General features: G+C 41.3%; 1 protein-coding gene across 1 annotated transcript in view; it reads right to left on the bottom strand.

Moving 5' to 3' along the window:
• Positions 1-3,304: 3,304 nt before the first annotated feature.
• The window catches only part of LOC138029201 (uncharacterized), an 8,317-nt gene continuing 1,621 nt past the window's right edge, over positions 3,305-10,000 (bottom strand). The window contains exons 2-4 of the mRNA XM_068876906.1: positions 9,512-9,673; positions 8,187-8,310; positions 3,305-5,158 (exon numbers count right to left, since the gene is read on the bottom strand). Coding sequence (XP_068733007.1) covers positions 4,522-5,158; positions 8,187-8,310; positions 9,512-9,673 — 923 coding nt within the window. The 3' untranslated portion in view covers positions 3,305-4,521. The remainder of the gene's footprint in view (positions 5,159-8,186; positions 8,311-9,511; positions 9,674-10,000) is intronic.

The following is a 10,000-nucleotide window of genomic DNA, read 5'->3' as shown; positions in this document are numbered from 1 at the left end:
TCCTCCGGGCCGGGATTTCACCTCTGTCATAAGACTTGGAAAATATAGAGGTCATAGCAGTAGCGATAGGTTCGTGTAGTTCTTTGAGAACGCTTGAAGGTGTTATTCCATCAGGACCTGGAGCTTTGTGGACTCTCAGGCCATGCAGCAACTTTTTCACGCCCTCTCCTGTTACGAGAATGTCTTCCATGACAGGAAGATGGTAATTTTCTTCAAAGAAAGAGTTTGTCTCCAAAATTACGAATTTCGGAATCAGTAGTTTTGTTTTCAAATTTCCCGGGCACCGCCATCTTGAATAACTATGACGTGTTACGGTTGCCCTAATAAACACAAAACTCTTTCTGTGTCGGAACATTCGTATGACGTTACGACGGAGTGAAACAAAGAAACAGCGAATAGCGGCCATGTTGGAGGAGTGAAATATTATTTTGGGAAATGAACTCCATCTTTATGCAAATTCTTCCTTGTGTTTTAGTATGCAAATACGGATGCTGGTCACGTGAGCGAAAACACCAAAAACGAAATCAGTAATACGTCACAATGATTAAAGAGTCTTATGCCCCATTCACACCAAACCTTAAACATGTTTTAAACATGTTTAGTTCAACACGGTTTCAAAGTGTTTTCTTTTTAAATCATGTTTACTGACTTTTGTCGACTACGAATTTAGCAAAGGTCAAAGCATATGTTGAAACAAACCTGAATCTCATGGAAAAGCCAGTCCTACATTTTTCTGTGACTTATTTTTATTTTGTTAAACCAAGTTTAATTAAACATGTCTTGTTGGTGTGAATGGGGTATAAGGCTATTCTTTAGTAGGAGTTCGATGAATGTTAGGCATTATACTGTTTTCCCTTTAGACGTGCGTTAAACATAGATTTTCAAAAGAAATATTGCCAAGAATGGAGAAAAATTAAGGGTACTTTATACTGCGAGACTTAACTTTATCCTTCTAATCCCGATAAACTTATTAATCTGCTCCAGATTCTACATTGATATCAAAAAAATATCTACGAGCAACTTTACAGAATAAATGTTACAAAAATATTTGTAATGACGTTCACTTGTTGCGAAGATAAATATTAGGCCTCGTCCACATGTATCTGGATATTTCTTTAATTTGCAACTTTTTCTCTGCGGATTAAGAAATTTTCACGTCCGCACGAAGCGTGTAGACCACTTTCATAAATGGCCACCACTTTTACATTCTTTTGTATTTATGTTAATTAGACCTACTGCCCTCGTTTTAAAACAAATATTCTTTTGAAATTTGCTCGTCATAGCGAGGTTAGCAGGGCTTATTAGCATTAAAACAAAAGAATAATTTATTTGGCCGCCATTATGAAAGAGGTCTATTCAAATCGAATTTGCCTGTCCACGCGCATTTGGAGCCGTTCTCCAGGGCCCGGTTGTGCAAAAGCCGAATAATAACAATCCCGGATTAAAAACAAACCAAGGAGTTTATTTCTCTACTTCCAAATGCTGTTCAACGCTGATATTCGGCAAAACTTTACATGAGAAGAAGTCAAGCTTGAAAAACAAAAATATGCAAAAGAAACTTTCACGAAGAAGTTGAAAACATGAAACAAAAAACATTTACGCTAATCCTGGATTACTGAGTTAATCGGCTTTCGAATAACCGGGCCCAGGACTCCTATGTGACTATTGTCAACAGAGCATGCGCCAACAGGCGTGCGAGTTGGCGACAAGAGCATTCTCGTCACCAGAGCCTCGGATCGACCCAAGGCTCTGGGAAACTCTAAGTAGGAGAACATGCGCCGTAGAGTTCTTATAGCCAAATATTGGCTATTTGAACCTTACAGCGCCTGCACACTTCTCGTGCTAACATGAATGCACCAATTAGAGACGCTTTTGATTGTTCTTCACGAAAACCAATTAGAGGACACTTTGTTTCAGGGTTCCCCAGAGCTCTTCTCTCCCTCACTCAAGAGAAGAGCTCTGGGGTCGCGATTGGCGACAAGAGAAGCTATAGAGTTTTTTCGCTCATGAGATCAGCAGCCATATTTGCATACTAAAACAAAAGGAAGAATTTTCATAAAAATAGAGTTCAATTCCCAAAAGAATATATCACTCCTCCAACATGACCGCTGTTTCTTTGTTTCACACTCCCAATATGGCCACCGTGACGTCATGTGAAAACAATCTATAGAGGTTTTGCATGGCAGGAACAATAGATTCTTTTTCCTATCGGAACAAATGTTCTTTCTGATTCAAAACATTTTCATTGTTCCTGCCATGCAACATGGCTGCCGTGCAAAGCCTGTTACTGCGGCATATTGAATATTGACTCAGCAAAGACTGGATCTGAGTTTGTAGCGTCATCGGATTTGAAAACATCCGGACTGGTCCACTCCGAGTCCATTCGATTTCGAATTCTTTGCGTATCTAAGACTTTCCACTCTGGAGAGCGGATTCAAAAAGTTCGGGATTCGCATGCAGGATTCGCTGGATACGTGTGGACGGAAGGTAAATCCGTTAGGAAAAAGTTGCGGGATTAAAAAATCTCCAGTGTACGTGTGAACGCCTGAACACGGTCTTAATCGCAAGTTATACGTCGAACTTTGGACGGAAAATGAAAGCATGGTTTCCACAAGCTACACAAACAGAAGCACAAAAGGTACAAATACTTATTAATTTGACGTAATTTAAGAGTGTTTTGTATTAACAAAGGATAGCAATTATCAAAACTGTAATCAGTTCTCTTATGTTGCTTGTTCTGATGCTTACGTCACAAGAGGAAACCAGCTCGCAAACCGCGAGATACAGGGCTAAAAAGGTAAAATTAAAACAGGTTACAGAAAGTTTGCAACTTATGGTACGTGCAGGCACGTGCAACGTTTGGCACGAGTTCACGCGCCGTTCTCATTTACGTTTCATTGAACAAGCCAAACTTAAGCCCCATCTACACGAGCAAGTTTTCTTTGACAAGGAAAAATTGCTCGTCTAAATAGGGTAAAATTAACAATTAAATTAATTTCCCTGGACAAGGAAACTTGCCAAGGATTGTTCGTGTAAACGGACGACAAAGAAAATATGACAAGGAATATTAATGATCTTAGTTCCCAGTGTCACGCTCATCTCAGTGCCGGCAATGCGGCTAACACGAAAGCAGGTTGATCTGGAACGAGCTTCGACAAGCTAGAGACTGGAACATATTTACACCACGCAACCGCTGAAGTACAAGTATTGCGGGCACAGGTTAAACTTGTCAAAGAAAACTTGTTGATCATTTACACGAGCAAAGATAATTGTTAAGGAAACTTGCCATGAATTTTTTTTTTTTAATGTAAACAGGGCCTTAAACGAAGAGGAAAGCATGAAACTCTTTAAGTCGAAAAATAACGAAGCACCCAGGAAAGTGAACTAATAATTGTAGGCAAGAGAAAATGAGGGGACAGAGAAGGAGGCTCCCGGTCCAGCCCTTGGGATCTGTCATGTCCACGAAAGTTATTTTTAGACGAGCGGAAGTCTTCCAAGACGTCCGCATGCAGGCCAACCTCGGTCCGATGTTTGAAAGAAAATATATATTCATTAGCCTTCCACGTGCGCCATCAATTTCTCTTTACACTAAGAACCTGAGAGCGAAGCAAGACTGCATGCGGACGTATCGGAAGACAGACTTCCCCTAGAACAAAGACTTCCGCTCGTCTAAAAATAACTTTCGTGGACATAACATATCCCGGCCAACGCTTTGAGCCTCCCTCTCTGTCCCTCATTTTCTCTTGTTGTAGGAACGCATGCCAAGGGCACTGAATTATTAGGCTTACGTCCAGTGGCCCGTTCTGGAAAGTCTTAACAACTTTTCGGACCCGAAAAGCTATTTGTGAAACTGCCAACCGCTCGTTTTGGAAATCCGATCTTTTAACACTTTTGTTAGGTAACAAAAAGAAAAAATGGCTGTGAAGTTTGACGACTTAAATCCTCTCCGTTCTTGAGATACAAAGGGAATTGTGGCACCCGAAAATGGCCCCTTAAAGTTTCGGGATCTTTGAGAATCGACCCTCAGGAATCGATTTAACACTCCGGCAAGCTTTCTAGGGTGCTTCATTTTTGACGAAAGATGATTCGTGCATTTGTTTTCGATCGAGTTCTGTTTTGAGAGAGCATTATGGTATTTTCCGAAGTGGGCTATTCAACTGTCTCTATCATACACTTGTGTCTATTGTCATCGCAGTCCTCATTAATCGGACTTTTAACGATTTAAATGACACGATTTAATCCTGAAATGATAAAACTCGGGCTAATCCTTTGCTTTAAGAAAATTATTACTTTTCTTTAACTTTTAAAAATTAAATCCTAGAGGTCTGTTCAACTATACTTCCGGGCAACAAATTTAACACAGACCCGGAAGTGCCGTCGAAATGTAGTTCTTCAATCTCAGCGATTCAAGTCTTTTAGCTCCTTGAAAACCACGGCCCCTCCTAATTCATCTACCATAACCAACATACCAACTAGTACATCTCCGCGTCGCCTATCTTCGGCTTGTCGTCCTTTTCCGGTTTAACAACGACTGCATAAATCTTCTTCCTTCGTTTTTTCTTCGTTAACGTGACTCCGACCATCGATATCAATAATTAACGTCCCTGCATCGGCTATGTCCGGCTTGTCGTCCTTTTTTGGTTTGCCAACGACTTCATAAATCGGTGGTTTGTCGTCTTTCTTAGCTTTTTCTTCGTTACCGTGACTCCCATCATCGATGTCAATAATTTGCGTCTCTGGATAGGCTATGTTCGGCTTGTCGTCCTTTTTCGGTTTGACAACAACTGCATACAGTGGTGGTTTGTTTTCTTCCTTCGCTTTCTCTTCGCTACGTTGAGTCGCATCGTCGCGGTCGATAACTTGTGTCTCTGTAACAGAAACCACTTTAAGGGCCATCGGTTTTACTTCGTCTTTCGTCGGCGCTCGGCCGGGCTGATACTCTTCATCGGTGCCGAATGCCAACGACATCGATTGAATACTCTCGTTCAAACTTTCTTGGTCGAAAGCAAAGTTATCGAGATCCATCTCTTCAGGTTCCTTCAAAGGGTCAGGAAAGCTTGACAGAGCTGGAAAACGTCGACCCATTGAATTTGCTGCTGCGTGCAAAGGATTGAAAACAGCGTTGTCGTACTTTTTCTCTATAGCTTCTGTTATATTTCTACAAAACAACAAAAATAGTTTACTTGCACCACACGAAAATAGAGAACCATGAACTAAGTAATAGGACTTAAGTAGGGTACAAGGCCCCCTAGAAAATAACGGAAAGGCTAATCTAAATTCTTAATTTCTAAATTCCAATTCGATCGAATGCAGGATCTCCCTTAAAACCACTTTCGCGTGAGTGGAGCTTCCTGGGTAAATATCATTTATTATTATTATTATTATTATTATTATTATTATTATTATTACTATTATTATTATTATTTTTATTATGATTATTATTATTATTATTACTGATGAAATGGTATATGAAGTGAATCATATTAATCTAGCTAGTCAAGCTAAAACAAGAGCAGAATAAGAAGCAGGGCTCAAAACGCACTGATATGAGAGAGAAAAGCTGCGATAATTGCACCGAATTTATTTACTTATCAGATTCTTTTTAAAATTATTTTTATTTAATTATTTTATCTACACCACATCACCGGATTACGATCAAAACGATACATGCTTACATCGCTTTGCTTACAGTACAGTATTACTAAAGCCCCGTGCAAACGGACGCACCATTGTTGGCCAACATTGTTCCAACATTGTTGGGTGTTACCTGTTGGGTCCGTTTGCAAAACCTGTTGCGTCTTATTTGCGTGTTGTTGGGAGTTGAACATTGCGCGAAGTTTGAAACTGATCAAACTTTTGAGCCAACAACTCCCAACATTTCTTTTGTTCCGTGATCGCCGAAGCGTAGCGCAATAAGTTTGGATCGGTTTCCACAGCTCCTCGAGCCACGCACGCGCATTTCATATGGTCTCCTTGGAGATAGCAACGCATAAACATGTTGAAAACAAGATGGCAGCCGAATTTTGTAAGTTTACGAAGTCTTATGAGTCGTATCCTTCCCATAATACACTGGACGTGCACGGCCTTATATTGTTGGAAGTTGTTGGGTCCGTTTGCACAGCACTGCCAACACTATCCAACATCTGCAGAACCAACAATTAATGTTGGGACAATGCTGCCAACACCATCCAACATCTGCAGAACCAACAATTAATGTTGGGACAATGCTGCCAACACCATCCAACATCTGCAGAACCAACAACTCCAGCAATGTTGGGACAATGTTGCCAACACCATCCAACATCTGCAGGACCAACAACTCCAGCAATGTTGGGACAATGTTGCCAACACCATCCAACATCTGCAGGACCAACAACTCCAGCAATGTTGGGACAATGTTGCCAACACCATCCAACATCTGCAGGACCAACAACTCCAGCAATGTTGGGACAATGTTGCCAACACCATCTAACATCTGCAGAACCAACAACTCCAGCAATGTTGGGACAATGCTGCCAACGCCATCCAACATCTGAAGAACCAACAACTCCAGCAATGTTGCGGGGACAATGCTGCCAACACCATCCAACATCTACAGAACCAACAACTCCGGCAATGTTGCGGGGACAATGCTGCCAACACCATCTAACATATGCAGAACCAACAACTCCAGCAATGTTGGGACAATGCTGCCAACACCATCCAACATCTGCAGAACCAACAACTCCGGCAATGTTGGGACAATGCTGCCAACACCATCGAACATCTGTAGAATCAACAACTCCAGCAGTGTTGGGAGATGTTTCGTCCGTTTGCACAGGGCTTAACGTTACTTTTTATAGGAAATCAAGAAACAACGACCGCTACGGCAATGAAAACGCCAAAAAATAAAAATATCATTTGTTGACAGAGTAAAAATAATCGTGCTGCACGTGCGGCACGGCGCATTTTAGCACATATTTTTGCGGTAACCTGCGTAACAACTACGTGAAATCACCAAATTCGGAGGTTAACTATCAATAGAGTTATTTCAGTAGAGTTATGACTTGGAGTTAGGGTTAACGACTGCCAAAATCCTGAATTCAGGATTTTGGAACCTTTACTCTAACTCTACGACATAACTCTATGAAAATAACTCTAAGAATAGCTGTTTCCCCGAATTCGAGGTTTTGACGACAACTTGAGCATACAGATATGAACCTTTTACTCTCTATTCTTACTTTAAACCCGTTCTTACCGACTTATTTTTAGGATCCTTCGCAGATAGTTTGCGACGCGAACGGGATGGAATAATCGCAAAAGTCCCGGACTCACGATAGTGCAAAGCACAGTGATATTTTCAGGTGACGTTTTAAACAACGTAGCCGTCGTAAATCTCTTAAGTCCCTACTTAAAATACTCATAGCACTAGAACCAACATGATAACAAAACAAAAAGAAAAATAACTGTGAAGTTTGACGAATTAAATTCTCTCCGTTCTTGAGATACAAAGGGAATTGTGACACCCGAAAACGGCCCGTAAAGTTTCGGGACTTTTGAGAAACGGGCCCCCGGTATTCAGTCTAGGCTGTAGCCCCGGTTGTTACTATGGACACGGACATGGATACGCCATTAAGAGACCGTGATTAGTGCGCACGCGCATACCCAACAATGTTAAAGGCGGGGAGCAACGGCTTCGACTTCATTCAACATTCGCGATAACAAAAGAAACGTTGAATGGTTTTTGAAGCAAAGTTTAAACAGTTTTAAACTCATTCAACATCGATAGAGCGTTTTCACATGACGTCACGGCGGCCATGTTGGTGTTCCAAAACAAAGGAATGGCGGCCATGATGGTAATCCAATATGGCTGCTGGTCACGTGAGTGAAAACGCTCTATTCAACGGCGCTTCAACATGTATTCAACAAGGTTGAAAGGAGTGGAGGGGGGGGGGGGGGGGGAAGGTTTCAGCAATGCTGTTCAACAAAATCGCACGGGCCTTCAAGCAGATATGCATTGCTAACTAGAAGCTAAATTTCCCTCGATTGAAGATTTCTACTTGCTAAAATAAAGATTTATTTAATTTAAAGTCAGCCAGGATTTTAATTGGATGAAATCGTGAACCATTTTTCCAAGGTTGTAAATTACTGAAACTGCTTTTGTTTCGTTTCTCGCTAGTGAATCAGTAAAATTGATTTGCACTCACTTGGCTTCTTCTAGCTTATTATTCTTCTTCACTTTTTCGTTTCTACGGCAAAGCAAGATGATGAGGGTAATTGCCACAATAATTGCAGCTCCAATAACTGCCAAGGCAATAATCATGAATTGTGCTGAGAAAAAAAAGTGAAAAACAGTATTAGTTCGCAGTATTGAAATTCATCAATTTTATGGGGTTGTCAGATATATTAATTAACCCAATTAAGCAAAAGTGTCTTTCAGATGGACGAGGACACCCCAGAAAATTATCTGCAGTCAATGTTGTATAAACCTTCGAAGTGTAAAAGCATTTGAAGTGGGATCCTCCTGCCAAATGGCTATATCACTTGGCACTTATCTCCATAAGTCAGTGTAATGGCGGATAGGAGAGAAAAAGAAAATGTAGTTGCGTTGATCCATGCCATCCGACTGTAAAAAACGAACTTGCTCCCACAGGGTCGTTTCGCGCTCGTATATTCCTGGAGCCCTGCAGTCAAAAACCCCATTTGGACTTATGAATGAAAGGGTAGTTTCTAAAGAAACTGTGGTGCTGCGTCGGTGGGGAAGTAGTATACAAAAATTTGGTTTTATCAACGGAATTGATAATGTAAATTGGCCACCGTACAGAGATTCTAAAAGCTGACGTTTCGAGCGTTAGCCCTTCGTCAGAGCGAATCCAGGGCTTTCTTTCACTTGGGACGGACTGCCCTCGGAACGAACTTGGCTTAGACCCTGCACGAAGCCCATTCGGCGCCCACTGAAACCAAATGAGCTCGAGGGGTTGGGCGGCTAGTATTGCACCATCTGGCGTAAGACTTCTGGCTGAAGCGTGCCTCAGATAGAGACAGACTACTGTGGACAACATTCTGTAGAGAGACAGACTCTCCATTCTTATTATACACCTGTGAATTAATGTTTGCTTATGTCGGACATAGAATAGAGATTAAAGCAATAACAGTCTACAAGAGGGGGCTAAGGGTGGGGTACAAGTACAGGAGATCAGGTTGATATCTTCAGTGACATTGATACGCAAGGGAACCATAAACTCAGTCACCTTCTGCCAGTGCGTTCTCAGCATGCAGAATTATAATCTGAGATCGACTCGCGCTTTTGCCGCGCCTGTCTGCAAGACAAACAGGTTCAGAGACAGCTTTATCATTAGCCATTGTATGTAATATATTTCAAATTCTCGATATACATTTTTATTGTAAATATATTTTTTTTCACGTAATTCAGCCAATTGGCTGCAAGGTGTATTTATTAATAAACTGTCTTACTACTACTACTACTACTACTATTTAACCCGCGATCACAGAATTCCGTTATCATACTCACAAAAGCACCCAGAATTCCATGATGCCTGACCGCATTCTCTTCTATCAGTTAAGTCTTCTCCACAATCGGCTGAAGAGCGAATGCATTGCCTTGTTCTTGTTTGTTCCCCATCACATTTTTTCGAGCATTCACTCCATGGGCTCCAAGAGCTGTATTGACCAGCTGGTAGAAAAAATTACCAAGTTTAAAACAATTTTTACAGCGTCATTAAAGAGTTAGCGGCAGACAGATCACACTAAAATCGGAATCCATTGAAAAATAACAGTTAAAAAATCGCTTCATTGAACATTAACTGTAATTCCTGGATAACAGTTAACAGTTCCTTGCTTTTTAATACTCATGCGCCAATCTATTCAAAACTTCAACCCCCCCCCCCCCCCTAGCTCCCCTATCCCTCCCCCTCTCCAAGACGGCCTCTCTCAAAATTCCCTTCACCCGTGCCAAATAAAATAAAAGTTGGCTAGGTCATGCTGATGAGGCCTGAACAAG

Source organism: Montipora capricornis, chromosome 13, assembly GCF_036669925.1.
Source record: "Montipora capricornis isolate CH-2021 chromosome 13, ASM3666992v2, whole genome shotgun sequence".
Classification (NCBI taxonomy): Eukaryota; Metazoa; Cnidaria; class Anthozoa; order Scleractinia; family Acroporidae; genus Montipora; species Montipora capricornis.
The sequence above is the reverse complement of the archived record's forward strand: the minus strand, read 5'-3'. Positions and strand labels throughout refer to the sequence as shown.